The sequence below is a fragment of the Diorhabda carinulata genome, chromosome 7 (genome assembly GCF_026250575.1).
Source record: "Diorhabda carinulata isolate Delta chromosome 7, icDioCari1.1, whole genome shotgun sequence".
Lineage (NCBI taxonomy): Eukaryota > Metazoa > Arthropoda > Insecta > Coleoptera > Chrysomelidae > Diorhabda > Diorhabda carinulata.
In genome coordinates, this window is record NC_079466.1 from 15,955,350 (window position 1) to 15,974,972 (window position 19,623).

The window sequence follows — 19,623 nt, forward strand, 5'->3', positions numbered from 1 at the left end:
CGAAAAGGTAACAGATAAAAGGTAAAATTTTTTGCTACTGAATCCAAATCTCTTTCAATAATCTGCCTCCAGGAGGGAAAGTTTGTAGGTATTCGTGAAGGAAGATAAAATAAAATGACAAGGGTTTGTCAAAAAGGTACTAACTAGGTGGTTGTCTTTAGATCCAGCACTTAAAAAGATATTAGAATATGATACTGCTCTCTTTAGAAGATGATTGCCCGATTGCGTTGAAAAAACTGCTGTTATAGAAGATTTGGAGCAAGATCAATCAGAAACATTTTATCGCTGCATGTCTTCATTTTCGTAATGAGCCACCATGAGAAAACCAACTCACAAAACTGAAACCAGCGCTACAGAATTCGTTGAAACTATGAAACATAACAAATTATTGCTAGGAAACAAGAACAAATTTTTTAGTTCCCGTCTGAGGACGGTGAAAAATCAAGCAGATATAGATGTTCTTCAAAGTGCAGTTTCCGATTTCCAAATTTGGTAATGGCAATGACAACATTGGTCACTATTTAGATAGGCATTTTGATTTCAGTAATAATAATCCTTTAAAAAAAATTTCTCATTTATCTATGACACAGGATATCTCTTTTGAAGGCCTGTCACTACACTGGGTATTGCGAAAAAAAATTCAGTAGATCATCTATTTGATAATGATTATATTGTGAAATAATTTTTTTTCTCAAGTTAGCAAGCATTCAGCTTTGATAGTTGTACTGATTTTTTGAATTTTTGAATGAGATTGTTGGATATAAGAATAATTTAAATAGGGACAAAGAGCCTAATCCTTACATTCCAGTTTAGGGTTTATTAGTTAAGGAATGAAAGTGAAATTTTTGGTTTTTCTCGCTGGATCGCAGGAGGAAGTTCATTGGTGAGAAAATTTAGTATAAATAGGTACATAGTGCGGTTATTCACTACATTTTCCCTTTATTTCTACATACTTTTTAGACCATCATTCTATATTTTTTATACCACTATAAAAATATGATGCATCTTTGAGTCAGAATTTCCACCTGTTAAATCTTTTACCCATTAACTCGGCCTTTAGCTTTGCGTGCAGAAAATTGTCGGAAGGGAGTAGATCAGGACTATATGGTGGGTGTCCAATCCTGTGAAACAACATTCGTGTACAGTAGCATTAGAAATCGAATTAGTATTTCCATGAAGCAAGCGCACAACTCGGCTAATTTTATCGCACCTATTTTTGATAATTTTTTGAAAGTTTTTAAAAATTAGTTGTAAGCACAATATTTATTGAGAATCATTTTGAAAAATTAACCGCAACTAACGCGATACATAATCAAAAGGACCCAAAAACACGAGCCCAACACAACGATAATAAATCATTATGAGAAAATCTACAATGTATACCAACATTAACTTATCAAATTGATATCTACTTATTTTGGAAGATTTATCTAGGTCTCTGAATTTTCATTGAAAAATTGAATCAATTTTGCGCAATCTATGTGAAACGTCTATACAATAGGCGATGCGCCCCGACACGATTTGAAATTTTGGCGAATGCGCTCTTTATAGTAAATGGCGAATGCACGAATATAAAACATGAAACGTAGCTAGCTTATCTAGACATTTTTCTCTTCCTAAAGGCCGCTTGACATGGTGCAAAATAGCGTTCTATAAATTGTAAAATATTGCATAAATGACTATTGCACGTCGCTTGACATTATTCAAATTAGTAGTTGGTTGTAAATTTTTTTGCTAACTATAGAAAAAATACAGAGCCAAAGCAATTTATTTAGTATCTATAACTGATGAAGATGTTTATCCAATACGAATGCTGTTAATAATTTAATTATGATGTTCATCGCCAAACCCATGTAAGAGCCCCCAGACTTGAACGACGGGGCTTAGCTTGGACCAACGCTGGGAAACATTAGCCTTGGCAAACCAATAATGGCCCAAGCCTGGTTGAAGTTTGGGTGACTTAGCCTCGGCCATCCCATGTTCACCCAAGCCTGGCTGAGCAAGCAATCAGCTTGGCCCAGGGTTGCAGACCAGTCTTGGGTTTATCTAGGCAACCACGCCTGGTCCAGGCTGGCAAACTAAGCGAAGGACATTGTTATCATTCCAGAGTTCCATCAAGTCTGGACCAATAATGGCTTCCAAGCTAGGGCCAGAATTGTACATACTTCACCCAAGTCTGGGCCTATATTGGGCTCCTCGTAAAATCCAATAAAGAAAATTCAAACAGGCTTTTATTGAGTTGGCATTGTTGTGACCCGTAGTTTTTACACCACTTTTGACCAATCGACTAAGCGCGGTCAATCTATTGGAGTAATTAGTAATTATTTTTCCTTGGAATTCAAGCCAATCGGTTCGGCATAAGATTTTGTATAATTTCAAATCGTATTTCTTCCAATGATTATTTTCAAATACAGTGTTATATTCAACTCTGTTACAGAACCATCGTTGTTTGATTCGATGCAAAAAAGGCAATCAAGCAAGCAGCAGCTAATTCTACCGCGGCTATGTGATAGAATTTCCATTGCAGCTCTTCAGGGCTATTTTCTTTCCATAAATTTAAAATTTCCGTTATTTTTATGGAACAAAATACTGTCGAACTTTCATTCTCTATAATATCTTTCTCGTAACAGCTTACTTGTTAGATTTCGACCGTAGTTTCTTTAAACTGTGTTTCATCTTTTCTTCTCATGTTCATAGTCCAATCCTCTAAAATCAACTCCAATTCTTCTATCGTCCGATTTTCATCGAATTGATATTTTATAACATCATAAAAGTCCATAAATGCAAATACAAATTTTTTACTGAAAACAGTATTTTTTGGTATAATTGTTTCTATAATTTCATTAACATTTTCGCCAGTATTGAAATCAAATCTTGACATTTCCAAATATTAAATATTTGAAACGTCAAAATCGAAATAAAACAACATGTATCGATGACAACGTGATAAAGTTCAGTATAATGTTGTACTGATTGATTGTCTTCAATCAGATGACTTCAAACTATTGATTTCATTGGATTCCTACTGGAGCAAAAACTTTTTCCTCAAATCAAACAAACATCATATTTTGTATATTTTGATATTGAAACAATCCTATATATACTATATATACTAATACTATATATACACAATTTTGAAGACATCAGCGTATTTTATGGATATTTATTTTTTTTTTTTCAGAAGTGATTCTTGTATCAACAACGTCAAGCTGAGCTTGAATTGCACCAAAGATTACAATAATCATTCGTACCCGTATATCCACGCAAAGAGCGAACCCTGTCTTCAAACTAACAGCGATCCCGGTTCCAAGACCAACGATTCATACAACAGGAACGAGATCAAAAACGAAATCTACAGTAAAAACTTTATAGGTACGTTCATTTGTTTTATATGTTGTTTTAAGTATTTTCAAAGCAATATATCAACTTCATATACGAATCGGAACTTTTTAGAATTTGCGCTTCGGTTATTATATTATGTATTAGTTTATCTCATGTTTCTGATGTCATCTGTCAAATTTCATATGAATTTAACGGATGATCATATAAAGAAACTTGTTGGCTAAATGAGGAGAAAATACAATTTCCAGTGTTAAAATTCTGTCACGTACAAAAACAATTGAAGAAATCGAGGAAAAGTTATGTAAATATAATCCTGAAAATGGATGGAATTAGATTCTCTGATTTTAAAAACGTCCATATGGACAGAGATGATCTGTACTAATGGACGCATATAAGTAGTGAGTTATTAGCTTGAAAAATGTCATAAATAAAAAAAGAATTTTGCTGTTTTTAATATATTTTCCCTTTATTCCCACACACTTTTCATCTTCTGTTCCACTACCAAAACATGCATCTTTAAAATGTTCGTACACCTCTTGTCCAATTTCATCTTCGCTGTTCATCATCAGCTTTACGAATAAAAAAATAGTCAGACGGGTCCAACTTAAAGCTAAATGGTAGGTATTCAATCTCTGAGAAGTCACATTCGTGTGAAGCAAAGCAATTTAGGCTAGAGCATCGTCATAAGCAATCGCATAACTCGGCTGATTTTGCCTCTCCTTGGCAATCGAAAAAATTCCCAATTCCCGCAATTCCAAATATTATAGCCTACACTTTATCGAATTACACTTTTTTAGTCCTCGCAGCAAAGCTCTTTATATCTCCCACAACATTCTACTCAATGTTGCTTTTGCATTGCGCTGAGAATTTGAGCAGCCCATTTTGCGGTACTTTTTGTCATATTTTTTGTGTATGCCTTCCACTACTTTAATCTTTTCTGGATTAGTAGTCGCCACCACGCACAGGGGTCATCTTTTAATGATTCTCGTCCCTAGCGAAACAACGTAGACCAATTTTTAGTTGTTAAAAATGATGGATAAAGTCACCACAAACAACAAAAATTTTATAACAGCGCTAAACTCAATTTGAGACATTTTTCAAAACAACTTAACTGAGTTGTTGGTCGAGATCTGCTATAATAGCATTTCTTATTTCTGGTTGAATGGATACGTCAACAAGCAAAATTGTCACATCTGGAGTGAAGCTCAGCCAGAAGCATTGCAAGAGCTACCAAGGCATCCCAAAAAAGTCACTTTTTGAAGTGGATTATAGGCCGTACTTATTCAAACGCGACGATAGCCGGAGCGTTACTGTGAATGGCCAGCTCTACCGTGTGATGATTGAGGATTTTTTTTGTTCAAAATGGAAGAATTGGACATGCCTGATATGTGGTTTCAAGACGGTGCCACATGCCACATAGCACTCGAAACAATGGCCAAATGGAGAGCCGCTTTCGATGAACAGTTCATCTAATTTTTGGAGCCCGTCAAATGGCCGCCTAGATCGTGTGATTTAACGCCTTTGGACTATTTCTTGTGGGGCCAGGTTAAGGCTAAAAACAGCAACGGTTGACGCACTGAGTGCCAATGTTGAAGCAATTATTCGTAAAATTCCGGGCGATAAACCAGAAAACAACAAATAATTTTGGGATTTTATGCCTTTAGGGTATTTAAAGGGGTTTTTCTATCGATATATTCATAAATTTCATCGTAGGTGTCAATATTTTCACAAAAACTTCATTTCAACTTTATTTTGTTCAAATAATGCTGAAATGAGAGTTTCCATGTAAAAAAGATACATTTTTGTTTAATTTATGAGTTTTAAACTATTTTGTTCTTTTTATTCAATCATCGTTTTTTGTTTCTGTCCCTTTTCAACATTTCTACTAAGTCCAGAGCAGCCTTTGCGCCAGCTGGCGACAATGCGACAAATGCATTTTAAGGGGGTTATCTAATAATTAGAAGGCAAGCACCTGTTGCTTAGAAGACATGAGCACTAACATTTTTAGATAGTTCGGAAATCTGAAAGACGTACGGATTCTAGAAAAAACGACATATTTTGTATAAAGACAACAGAACCCTTACAACTGAAACTTAAATCATATAGTTAAAGTTTTTTTTGTAACTGAATTTTTTCGTCTAACCTTTCAAACAGTTCTATTCTAAATCATACCCAAGATAGCACAAACTAAATCAGAAGCCCTAAGTAAATAAATAATATAATATAAAATAATAAATAAAAAATAAATAGAGCTTGAATCCAAATTTTAATGAAAATCGCCCTTGTTTTTTGAAATGTTTACCTCTGGTGACTAGACTATGAGAAGTAATATTAAAGATTTATTTTCCAATATCAAGCAATTTTAAACTTAATTACCATTTTTAATAAATAAGACTTTGCTGTATCCCGTTTCGTAATTGAGAAATTAAATCGAGAGGTATATTAGTGCAGTTATTTTAAATTTTATCTGCGGAAAAATTTCTAGTGAGCTGAATTTTTGTATACACCTTTATTAATCAACTGTTTTCGGAGTAGAGCGCTGAGAAATCGACTATATCGTGATATTTTCTCACCACCTACGAGGTAGAATTCAAAGCGTGTTTATTTACATGGTTTCCCCCGTACGCATAATCCATGATACCCAATAAAAGGTGTTCTTATTTAAGAATGAATAATTTTTTATTCGAATTCAGTAAATACAAAAAATTACCTTTAGTAAATATTTTTTTATTCATTGTCGATATCTTCAGTTTCTCTATCAGTAATTGTTGCTGACAAAACATCAAGTGGGCACATTTCTAGTAGAGTTACGTCTACATCTTCATCATTTCCATCATTTTTTGACTCTACCTTTAAGCATGACTGGCTACGTCAATGTCCATAAACTTTTGAACACTTCAATCCATTTTTTGCAGCCACATTTACTGCCACAATCTTTGGTACAATTACAAAAGATAGTGTTCAATAGATTCTACGTTGTTGGTACTAAAGTCGTTATTGGATGTAGTATATTATTTTTTAACTACCAACCCAAATGTTCTGGATCTGTCTTTCTTCCTAGCTAGGTTTTTATTTGATAATATGCTGTTTAGCTGCTACAAAAGTAAGTGTCAATAAATCAAAATTCACAGCTGTACTTTGTCAATGCTCGGGATGTCATTGTCAATGCTAAAATACATTCTAGCAATTTTCTTGTTGGAATATTTCTACAAAATACATCGGGTGTTTTCTCAAATATCTTCATTACTTTCAATTTTCCTCCTCCAAAAAATTGTATCACAACTGATCATGGCATATAGAAACAGAATATTTTTCTTGCAATGTGGATCAGATCAGTTGAGTAAATTTTTGTTTCAACACTGTTTTTTCTGGTTTTTTCAAAAATAATTGATACAGGTCCATCAAGTATTTGTGTGTATGTATCACTCAATAGAAAAACTGTTTAAGACCAGAAAAGAACTTAAATAAAATGTTCAACAATCCTCTACCAGGCCCAGATTCGTCCATCTTTGGAATATTACTCGCACATTTGGAGCTCGGTTCCCAAGCATACCCTGAAGATGCTCGACTCAATAAATAAGAAAGCAGTTCGAATTATAAGTGATCCAGAGTTGACTAGAAACTCTGACAGCTTAGAGCCGACCTGACTCTGATACTACCAGGGTAAAAACGAATACGGACTTCGTCTACAGACATTCAGAACTTCAATTTATCACGACTTATTTCTTTGGAGAAGTGCAAGCCTATGTACCAAGGCACCTCTTTCCCGAGCACTACAACCTGGCTTCTCCACACGGCAGGCACTACTCGATTTACTTGAGTAGTGCCTGCCTGTGTGAAAAGTATATAAAAAACTGGTACAGTTCACGCCTTGGTGTACGGTATATAATACCACATGTGAGTCTAGTCACTTTCTCAACGCTCTACTTTGAAAACGGTTAATTTTACAGAAAAATTCAACAGATATTATTTGTAGATAATTCTACTAGGAACAGTTTTTATTATAAACTTTATAGCAATAGATCGCGAGATATATTATTTCAGATCTTCATTACAACAATGTATTAAAGGTGTACACATAAACTCATTTCACTAGGAATTTTTCCGCAGATTGGGGTTTAAAATGCCTAAAATGACTGGACTATATATCGAACCGTTTTATTCTTTATATTTTTCAGATTGTTACCGTAAAATTTCCGGAACAAGCCGCAATAGCCTCGATAATATTACTGCTAATGCATGGGGAAAAACTAAAAGTAATTTCGAATATTTTGACGACCATTCTAGTTTAAGAAGAAGTCGAAGTTTGGCTAGTTCTGGAGAGCAGTTGTACAGTCGACTGGAGCTCTACACGAATTCGCAAGTAGATGGTGAATTGTGTGGAAGAAGAAGGTCACAACTTATACCGAGAGCCAAGTTAATTAAAGAGCATAATAGGTAAGTGAAGAAATATCAGCTACTTTGAGATAATTTGTATTTCTTGATAAAAACCTGAAACAGCAAACTACAATTTTTTATTCATTTATTAAATGAAATCTCATTATGATAAATAAAATTTTAAAATTTTCATATGCTTGTGGTGTATGGTTACGTTGAAGGATTACGCTGTACGTATTATGCCGACTTACCCCAATCAGGAACGCAGGTTGGAAAATGAACATCTTCTAGACCACCAGGCATATTAAACAACCAATAACATTACTGCTATCTATATTTACATACAGAATTATATACAATTCTATATTATTGCTTCTAAATGTTCTTAATTTTAGGTCTTTTCTGATTTAAAATTAGTTTCTTTTATAATTTTTCAAAGACATAAAAATTTGAGGTTTCGATTTCATTTATCTATCATTAACTAACTTTAAATCAGAAGACACCCTAAATGAAGAACATTTAGAAGCATAAATATATCAAAAGATCTAAGAAACAAGAAATTAAAGAAATAAAATTCTATAGACATACAACTATTTCTGATAATTATCTATATATATTTTCTTTCAAAGCCCATGTTTTTTATTACCTAAGGCTAGTAGTTACCAATTCGAGCTTTGTTTAATTATAGAGATTGCTTGTTTATATAAATTCCTAAGCTAACTTTTAAATGTTTAACAGTATTTTTAGTTCCTATCAACATTGTTCTCGCGTAAGTTCATATTGGCCTTTTTTAACTTTTGGGGTTAGTAATTACTACATAATGAACAGAAATACTATTAAATGGCATACAGATGGATCAAAAACAGTAGATGGAACTTTAATAGGAGTGTACGGGCCCAGAACCAAACACTCTGAAAGTCTGGGCAGTGCACCAAGCATTTTTCAAGCAGAAATTTTTGTAATTGAAAAATATGTTCAATTAAATAATAGAGAGGAGCTATCGCAAACAGGAAATTATCATCCTATCCGATAATCATGAAGCCTGTAGACCTCTAAGCTCCAATATCATAAAATCCAAACAATGGATTCCGGGAGACATAGGAGCGAAGGGAAATGAAATAGCTAATAAGCGGGTGCAGATAAGCCCCTCATGGGACCTGAATCCTGAAGTATCATCTACAGAGCAATGGAATAAGCTCTGGAAAAGAAGGTAGATAGAAGCAAAACCAATTAATGGGAAAACCTACAAGGGCTGAGACAGGTAAAGGCTCTTCTGGGAAACTATAACCCGAGTAGATCTGCAGAATGTAGAACCTAAGTAATAACAATCCACGATTACTAACAGGAATTCTAAAGGGGCACTGTCGCCTCAATAAACACCTGAAGACAAGCAGACAATGCGGCGTGCAGGTTTTGTGGTACAGAGGACGAAACCTCTATCCACATTATCTCAAGAAGTGTGAGCCTAGGAGCGTATGAAATAGAAGACGAGGATCTCTGGAATTGAAGCCATCTCACATTCTAGACTTTTTAAAAGTAGTGGAATTAATGGATCAGATGTAAACACAGGGTTCTACAGTATCGCAGCAAAAGAGGGGGACACAATAGATACAAATTCATACATACTACACCACATGCTTAAATCCATTACCAAGCATATTCATATTCAATAACCTCGAAGCAACGAATAAAGCCATTTTTTATATTTTAACATAAATCCAATAACAGAATTGTAATTTCAATTAGTGTACACGCCAAACAAGTTTTTGCAGTTGTGATTGCCTTGGCGTTGTGATTGGTGTTTATATATTTCACATTCGAACTCGACCGCGTGCTAGCGACATTTTGAAACGGAATTTTGTTAACTCAAAAAAAAACTTATATGTGTGGGTCTTCATCATGTTTTCCAAGTAATAAAAACACTACTAATCACGCTAAACGAAGTTAGATTGAAGAGAGTGTTCTGAGAACGTTTTTGTTAACTGGATACAATCTGAGGTTACAAAATCTATATACTCCGGAGGTTGGCTATTGTCGCACGAGAAACCGCAGCTCTCAAAATTTCTGTAAACGTCTGTCCGAGCCATCTGCGCAAGTCTTTCAGCCATGAATTTTGTCTACGGCCGACCGACCGTTTTCCTTCGATCTTCCCTTCTATTATCAGTCGGAGAATCTCATATCGCTCGCCTCTCATTATATGTCCTAGGTACTGCAACTTTGTCTCCTTGATTGTCGTGAGAAGTTACCCATTTGCTGAAGGACCTCTATGTTTGTCTTATGTTCATTTCGAACGCATTAATTTATTTATCTGTGGCCACATCCATGGTCCAATTTTCAAAACCGTACAAAAGAACAGGAAAGATGTAACAGCGAAACATTCCGGTCCGGAGTTCCAGGCTGAGGTTGCGGTCTACCAAAAGTGTCCTCATGTTGTTCATAGTTTTCCGTGCTTGCTCTGATTTCCAATTTTGCGCCGCATTGCTGGTTGACGAGCGTGCCCATCTATACGTTACTGGTCATTTTATATTCTCGCTAATTTGGAGTCTCATTGATTGAACTTGGTTTCAAGCATCATTTTAGTTAAAATTGTAGAGTACATGAGCTTCACTTTCCTCATAGGATCTATCAATATGCGTTGGTATATATATAGACGATATAGTAAAAGTATCAGATACATTTGAGAATATGGAAGAAAAAGTAAACATCAAGAAATGCAAAAAGGTGGTAGTAAATAAAAGTAGAGATAGAGGAAAATTTAATAATGAAAGAACAGATAGAATGACCACTTTCGAATACCTCGGAGTTATTTTGACAGAAGATGGAAAAATAAAAAATAAAGATAACGAACTGATTAAGAACAGCTTATCAAATATACCAAATATAAATACCAACACCCCCTCATGTATTTATTAACGAATTTATTCCATTGGGCTATTCCATACTAATTTCCTACGCGCAGGCAACTTGATTTTTCATTTTTCAATTCAGGAACATCCTCTATATAATATCTACTCATGTGAGGAAACATTGGCGTCTTTCCGATTTTGGCAAGAGAACGAATTTCTACTTCAATGTGAAATATCGTTGCGTCGAATATACCGTAGAGACCTTCCATATTTCCATTTGTAATTCTATCTGCAAGTCCCGCATGCATCTGTGACGTTTAAACTAGGTAGAAGCAGATAAAATATCCTATTATCAACCAAAGGCATTGTCGACTCAAATAGGGGTAGTTATTATTGACATCAAGAAGATAAAATAAGTTATCACACACCAACTTTTTATGGAAATATCTTTTCGGTGAATTTTTCGTACTATTAGCTTCAGTCAAGGCCAATTTGGATATAGCGTATGCATCAATTTTACGATAAACTTTTCCGAAGAAGGTAAGATTATAGTTTGAATCGATTCCAAAATATTTATAGTCAATTTTCAATCCCTGTCATTAGGATTTAGTTGATTCTAGTTTAGTGTAACAACGTCTGAACTTGGTGAAATGTTCAATACAAGTTTTGTGAGTAGAAGTTGATATTGGAAAATGGCGAAAAATAGTTTTATTTGTTTCGTGTAATGTTACAAAAGTAGAATATTTATAATTACGGAGGTGATTTAAATATAAACCGGAATTTTTGAATACATGAACGCACGATAAATTTAGTGTGGTAAAATTGGCTGCACGGGATGTTTGACTAGTCTATTACGAAGCGTAAAGAACATCCGAGGCTGCGTAAGATTGCTTTTTAGTGTATAGTTCTTCCAATATCGAGACAGTTATGCGAGGATCAATCGATATTTCATGAATACGCACAGCACTCATGCCAAATTACAAAATGAAAAATATTCTTTACTCTCCGTATAAAAATCAGTAAATATCTAACAAACGTCAGTTCACGTGGACTCTGTTTACCAATGAAAACATCGAATCGTAAACATAAGTGCATTTCTATTAGCCGAAGCTGTCGGAAGGCCAATGTCAATTTCTTTGAAACATTCTTTGAATTGTCCAGGATCGTTCGACAAAATTATTTGAGTCAGATAAAAGACTACCGAAGTTCTAATAGACACATAATATATCTAGATGAAACATGGTTTCATAGTCACGATGTAGTAAATTTCGTTTGGGTTGACACTAGTAAAAATTGCTGTTTGAATGGGACACGTTCTAAAATTGTACAGCTAATTATCATGAAGATATAACAGCAGAATTATTTGAAAAGTAGTTTAATGAACAGCTTTTACCTAACATTTCACCACGGAGTAGAGAACTCTAGTTCAGACGATTCTAACTACCATTATTGTTTATAAAGATACTTTGGAATTGAAATGTTTTTTTCCTTGTGTTTTATTTGCAAATTCTGCTTCATGGTTTTTGCTTTGAAATTTCGTTTTCCAGAAAAAAAAAAACGAACGGGGTACAAAAAGGGCTCAGTTCACGTCTGGTAGCCTGTTTAAACCAAACGCCCTAACAGGCAGGTAAAACTTACTCGTCTATTTACATGTTATAATTTAATATTTAGTAGCAAGGTATAATGATTTCTTTCCAAATTCCAAGTAGGACTACAATTAAGTGCATCTGTCTAAATAACAACGTATAATGCCATCCAATTAATAATGATTCGATTGCCTTTTAACGAATACTTATGTTTATATGAAGCGAGGGGACTAATAATGAAGAAGAAATGCATAGATAGAAGATGCATAGAAGAAATTTCAGAGGACCACGCCGGTTTCATAGGTAATAACTTCATCCTGAAGCAGGACAATGCCAGTCCAAATAATTCAGGTTCCGTACGGCAGTATTTACAATATGTCGAAATTGCTGCTATGGATCGGCGCGTATGCCGCACTTTCTTATAGAGCATTTATGGGATTAACTTAAGAGAAAAGTTCGGGCTATAAATCCTGCTTCAGCCACCAAATCGGACCTCAAAACAGCGCATAGTGAAGAATGGGATAGCATCGAAAAAGATCGAGTTAAGAACCTTCTTCGATCCATGAAAAAGCGATAAGAAGCTGTTATTAGGGCCAGAAGAGAGAACACTAAATATTGTTAGGTTAATTTCGAATAAATTATTATTTGACGAATGTAAGGTAGTATTTTCTTTACTGTTAATTATAACCCTCTTTCGTTGTTTAGATTCTTCAGTCTTTAGCTAAGACTAATGACTTTGAAATGATGATATTTTTATATACTTTTAACCTCGAGCGTGTGACTTGAGTTGATTTTTTTGTATATGTATATAGCTGAATAGCAAAATCGCTTGAATACCGAGATAATTTTTTTCAAATTTTTTTTTCAGGTATAGAAATCTGAGCGTCGACAATCTAAGCAAACCGCCCGATAAACAAGATAGATACAATAACAGAAGACATTCGAGTTCGATTCAAACTCTACAAGAGTCAAGTACAGCAGAGACTTTTTATTTCGAAGACCATCAACATCGTGAGAATCAACTTCATACTTTCACATCACTTCAAAATATTCACGAAAACGCCACGCAAAAAGACAGTTTAAACTCGAATTTGAACAATTCTTTGGATAATATTTCTCACGAGGATTTACCAGAGTTGAGCTTGCCCAATTATTATCCCGAAGCTAAATACGACACTGATAATACTGATAATATTTCATTAAACGATAATATATCGACCGCGTCTTATGATAACGCACATAAATATAAAGATATTGGATACGAAAGCATCCCTTATGACGATAATATCGTTTTAACTCCAAATAAAAATCTCTACGATCCACAAGAAGCTAAAATTCGAACTATTCGAAATCCAACTCCATTTAACGAGAATTACGGTACAGTAAATCCTAATACAATAAAAACAACAGAATTACTTACATCTGAACAGCCAATTGAAGAAATCGATACCAATTTTGATGAAATCAATTTGGAAATAGAAAATATAACAAAAGCTTCCCACGTAAATGAAGAATCTGATAGCAATTCTATACAGATTGATGTACAAGAACCAATAAAAACACTTTTGGAAATTCCAGGTGAAGAAGAAGGAAACGAACAATTTAAAACTATTATCAGCGTCGACTCGGTTATCGAAAAGAAAAGTATCAACGACGAATCCAAATCTCACAGTCACAATTACCTACGAGAATTTTTGGAAAGTCAAAAAGGATCTAAGAAGCCTCTACAAAATTTTATAGCAAAAAAACTATCGAATTTATCACGAAAAGCCTCTAAAACTACAACAAATTTAACGGAAAATCAATTTCATTCCTTACCAGATATAACAGTGAGTAAAAATTTGAGAAAGTGTGAAAAAATAGACAGAAAATTAAGGAAGTGTAACAAAAATCAATCGACCCAATCAAAGGAGAATAGATTTATCGTAAATATAGGTAGACATTTTGATATAACCGCTTGTACAACTCCACCAGTAGATTTTGAAGTAAAAATTGCCAAAGTACCTAAAAAAGGTAAAAATAATATAACGAATACCCAAAACGAAACAGACAAATTTCTAGAAGCAGTTAAACAAATCAAAGATTGTTTAAACGAAAATAAAATAATAAGAAGATCCCCTAATATAGAATCCGAAATGGCCTTACTCTATTGCCAAGACGAGTGCAATAAAGAACTCCAAGAAAAAATAGGAACAATGAAAAGTTATTGGAATAAAGTTATAGGAACCGATAAAATAGAAAATAAAGATGAAGATACGAAAGAAGTTACACCAAAAGTAGAAGAGGTGAAAAAAATATTCGAAACAAACAAGGAACCACCACAAGAAAATTTACCAAATAAGGTGCAGCTTGTTAAAAAAATTTTCGAACCTAAACTCACCGAAGAAAAATCAGGAAAAATTTCCCCGAATATAAAAGAATCTTGCAGTTATTTTGAAAATAAATCGAATCAATATTATAACAATGATAAATTTAGAAGTTTATGTCCGAATTCTGTGGAAATTGTACATGCTAATAAAGATACAGTCGACGGCGATAAATCCAATAAATCTCTAAAACAGTCTAACGGAAAACCCGAATTTGATCACGTCAGATACAAATTAATAAAACCGGATCTTTTCCAGAAAAAAATATTCGCCAATTGTGGCAAAGATTACGAATTTGATGATTTGATACAATATTTACAAGATTACAGTTTTCAAGAGCTTTTAGTCGATAATAATATTGTTATAATAGAACCTATTAGATCTAAAGTATCATACGAACCTTCACCTTGCGTAAGGAATATGAAAAATGCAACTTCTTCTTTGAAAAAATCACAAATAGAGAATAACGATAACAAATCCGGTTTGAACAGAAAATTCTTTTATCATCCTATTAGAGTGAATAAAGAAGTGAACGAAGACGAACTTCCCAGTCCTGATACTGTTCGACAAGTGAGACAACTTTTTGAAGCGGGCACACAAAAAAATAAAATCAAAAATAAAGAGAACGATACAACAACAATCGATCCGGATAAAGATCGATGTTCCGCGACTGATTCTAATTCGAATCCATCGAATTTATCAGATTTTGGCAGCCAGGAAAACTTGTTCGATTCGATAGATAACAAAGGAATTTATTGCGAATACGTCAGCGAGGATATTTTACAAAAAATAAGAGAACGGGGAACATCTGTAACTTACTACGGAGGAAGAGTCGTTGACAAGAAAAGTGGACAATCAGTACTGACTAAAACTATTATGGACGAAATTAAGTTGAACGAAAAAAGGTGTATGGAATGCGCGAATTGCAAGAAACATGCATCTGAAGCGGAAAACGACGATTATATGGGAGTTAAATTCAAAATTTTGAAATCGAACAGTTGCAGTAGTCGTTTAGAATTGGTCGGTACAGAAAATCTGAGAGATATTAAAAAGAAAATACTATCCAATTATCACAAAAATATTAACGAAAAGAATAACCTCAAGAATAAGGACGGTGCTAAATTAGAAACTGTTAATAAAAATAATGATGCTATTAACGAAAGTATTAAAAAACAAGTAAATGATAATCAACCTAAAATTATTGGACAAGAAATGAAGATACCGGAAAGTAAAGTAACGCAATGGAAAGAAATAAGCGAGAAGACTAATGAGAAAATTTATAATTATTACGAATTTGACAAAGTGCAAGAAAGATCGAGGAAAATAGGAGAAATGGAATTTGAACAGTATGAAGTAGCTTAAATAATATAAAAATAAATATTATTATGTAAGGTAGTGATATTATTTATTTGTAATATCGAAATTCAAAATATATAAGCCCTTTCTCGTTTAAATTGGCAAGAAAAATTCCATTGTAACTCGTTAGAAAATCAGTTCAGATCTTTTTGGTACTTTGCATCTAGCATTTTGTCAACAATAGTTTTCAATTTATTTCGAGAAGAAATTAATAACCATAATAATAATATAAATAAAATTTCCACTAATATTAACTTCATCATTGTCTTTATCTATGGTATAGTAGTGACGGTTTTGATAATAGATACTCTTCCAGAGTGTATGAATTAGCATACGAGAAACTGATGGAATAGAGAAGAAGTACAAAAATAAAATCTTTTTCGAAAACTGTACTTTTGGTATACTTTGAAGAGTTTTACTTAACTTAAACTTTAAAGGCGCCTACTCTTTGATCACAATGTTGCGAAGTACTATCAGTATAAAAAATGACATTGATATATCCGCGTATCAAAAATTACGTTCATTTTTGAAAAGAAAGCCAGACAATTACGTCCCCAAAAAATCAAACATACATGCATTGTTGTACCATAAATTTCATGTTATTCAGTTTACATTTTTATAACAAAAACTCCTGATTAACTAATTTTAACAATTTTTTTAACAATCGTTAATTTTTGGTTTACAAATATAAACATTATTTTTGAATAGTTATATTAAACGTACAATTATTAGCATTACTTTTCTGTAAACACGGTAATTCAAAATTACTTGTTGACGTGATATTTTATGAATTGCTTACATTATAATGAGTTTCTGAGACAATTTCTGTGTTTGAGTTATCTGCTTTTTGAATTTTGTTAGCTATATCAATCTTATTCTGAGCTGAATCCTACTACGCCTAAAGCAATGCCTCGTGTATTCCTTTAGGTTTGGCATTTTCAAAAATGTAGCTATTTTGAAGGGAGCTTTACCTACAGGTTGTTTATTACATTTTCCTTTATTGTAATTAATAAAGAGATGTCGATGAGGAACGTTGGTTGGGCATAGTTAGTTAATAATAAATGATCTTGATTTGTTTCTGTTGGTGTTTGAAATTTTAACCAAAAGCATAGTTTGTTTATCTTCTACGTCGTCAATTAATATATTAGTGATTTCTTCCCGTCGACATGCTCCAGTATTAATCAAAAACATTTTGGTCCTTAGATATTGTATTGTCTGAAGCTTCTAATAAAATCTTATCGATATCCTCTTTATTAAGTACTCTAGACTTTTTTGCTTCATACCCTACGGATTTTTTCTTTATAAACGTTGTTAATTTAAAATATTTGCTTATGTCGATATTTCTTCTGGTACGTAGCATGACCTTCAGCATCGAATATAAATTCCACAACGAATATTTCAGCGTTTCTCATTTTTATGACAAATACGCCAATAACACATCCTCACATATGCTTTTTACCTTCTTTTCCAGGCACTACTTTTCAAAAATTTGGTATGTTTGTTCATATCGTGTCCGGGATCGAAAAATTTTGTGGTTGATGCACTTGCTTCCAAGCCATCCGGGACTTCGACGGTAATAAATCAAACGTTGCTTGGGTGGCCGCCTTAACAATTTCATCTGGTGTAATTTCATCCTCCATTAATTCACAATCAAATGCATCAAATGAATATCCATTTTATAATAAATGTCACGTTTTCAACTAAACGTCAAAATATGTCAAGTTTATTTTATAGTTTTAAATAATAAAAAACTCGGTTACTATAGAAACCAATTGATCACTATCTTAGACTATCTGTTTTATTATTTTTTTCATTAAAGGTAAAAGCTTTTACTGGACTATTATAATAATTTTCTGGCTCGACCCGACAAAATGAGATTTTCTGACCTAAAAATAAACCGGAAAGTATTAATTTCTAGCACGTTAGAAAAAATAATCAAATAATCATTAAAAATCCGCTTGGAATTCAGTATGGAAAGAATTTTTTTGTAAAATTTTAATTCTGGATTTTTTATTTGCAAGCAGCGGTAGCTATAGGCGTTGTTGAGTAGTTGTGGAAGTTAAGAATCGATAATTTAGAGGGTTTAAATTCAGCTTCACTTGGGAAAGAACATTAGATATTTATAAGAACAAAAACACAACTAGGAGCAATTAGAGAATTGTTTCTCATGTTAATTTGTACTTTTATCTTATTTCGAAATTCATTAAATGATGTCTTAAATATTCGAAAATAGTTGAAAGTAACCAATATAAAAGCACAGTAAAGTTGTCTTTTCTGAAAAATAGGATAAACCCAAATACTTCTCAAGGGTTTTTTTTTCTTATATCGGTAGGGACAAAAAAATCCGGACCTGACATTCATCCGGACCGTGAGTCCCCGGTTTTACTGAACCTATTTTATTCGTAAAGAAATGAGAGTGTGAGAAAGAAATATTTTCAACATGTTACATCTTGGTTTGAGATATTCAGCAGCTAATTAAATTTGCCGAGGAAATTTTTTGAGACGTCGACAGAAGCCAACCATGCATTTTTCACAATAAGGTTGAAGCTCGATGAAAAATCAGCATTTTCGGCTAATTTTCTTATATCGGGATCGATGAAAATGTGTTTTAGGAAACAAAAATTCACTTGTGTCTTTAGAAAGTGCTTTCAAAAAATTATATCAAATCAAGTTGTACAACGGCGATAAAATGAGATGGTACTAATCGTTCGTTTTTTAAATTTTTTTCAACAAACACAAATACGGATGTTAAAGGCCAGTTTGGTTTAATAAATAGATCTTATCGCACCCCATTAACATATAAAAAAATTAAACTTCGTATAGCCAATTTGCAACTGCAATTAAATCTACTACCTTTAAAAGTGCCACTTGTGTTTCTATAATTAATATTTTCCGTAAATTGTTGAATACACAAGATTGCATATAAATAGAACGTTATGAAAGAAATTACGATTTTTTAAACTTCAAGTTTGTTGTCGATCTGAATAAACCGCGAACACACAATTTTATAGACGATAAAAACAGACGCAAAATACTCGACATCGAAAAGCAAATTAAACGTTAGTAAGAATATGATTTGGAACTACTGGATGGATAGATTAGATTACGAAACTATAAGGGTACCGAAGACGTGTGCAAAACAATAAACTGACAACGAGATATTGAACAAAAACAATTAATAATTCAAAATTGTCACTGTGTGATATGGATCTTGAAATCCGTCTAACTACATCTTAAATTGCTTTTATTCGTATTCAAGTTAAAATAAATGGAATGAATGGGTATTAAAAGCTTCTTAAATATGTTTTAACTAATTTTAAAAATTCAGTAGGTGTGGCAATTGAAACGAGATGGGGTTCGTAGAAGGTGGCTATTAATTAACGTGACGAGCTGTAGTAAAATTTTTAATGTTATCAATTTATTTATTGTTATTTTCAATATACACTAGGTTAAAGCGAAATGTTTTTTTTAATTCTCTTTATTAAAAACAATGCTCTAAATCAGGGGTTGGCAAAAACGGCCCGGATCAGGCTCTTCCGCTTACTTTATCTGGCCCGATTACATTTGTTCTAAACTTTGTTTGTTTTTGGCAAATATGATAATAAATTGAAAAAAGTGGATTTTTTGTAAGTGTTTTTAATCTATTAAGTTCCTTTAAAAATTACGTATATATTATTAAAAATAAAAACCTAGACAAAAAAACTGTAAGACCAATTCTTGGTGTTCCTAATAAGACAGATACATCAAAAC

General features: G+C 33.2%; 2 protein-coding genes across 4 annotated transcripts in view; one reads left to right on the plus strand and one right to left on the minus strand.

Moving 5' to 3' along the window:
* The window catches only part of LOC130896714 (protein javelin), a 42,497-nt gene extending 23,164 nt beyond the window's left edge, over positions 1-19,333 (plus strand). For both annotated transcript variants that reach the window (XM_057804986.1, XM_057804987.1), the window contains exons 2-4: positions 3,182-3,372; positions 7,521-7,779; positions 13,020-19,333. In XM_057804986.1, the coding sequence (XP_057660969.1) occupies positions 14,287-15,879 (1,593 nt within the window). In that variant the 5' untranslated portion in view covers positions 3,182-3,372; positions 7,521-7,779; positions 13,020-14,286 and the 3' untranslated portion in view covers positions 15,880-19,333. The remainder of the gene's footprint in view (positions 1-3,181; positions 3,373-7,520; positions 7,780-13,019) is intronic.
* The window catches only part of LOC130896715 (calcium uniporter protein, mitochondrial), a 183,023-nt gene that overhangs the window by 107,636 nt on the left and 55,764 nt on the right, over positions 1-19,623 (minus strand). The window lies entirely within an intron of this gene.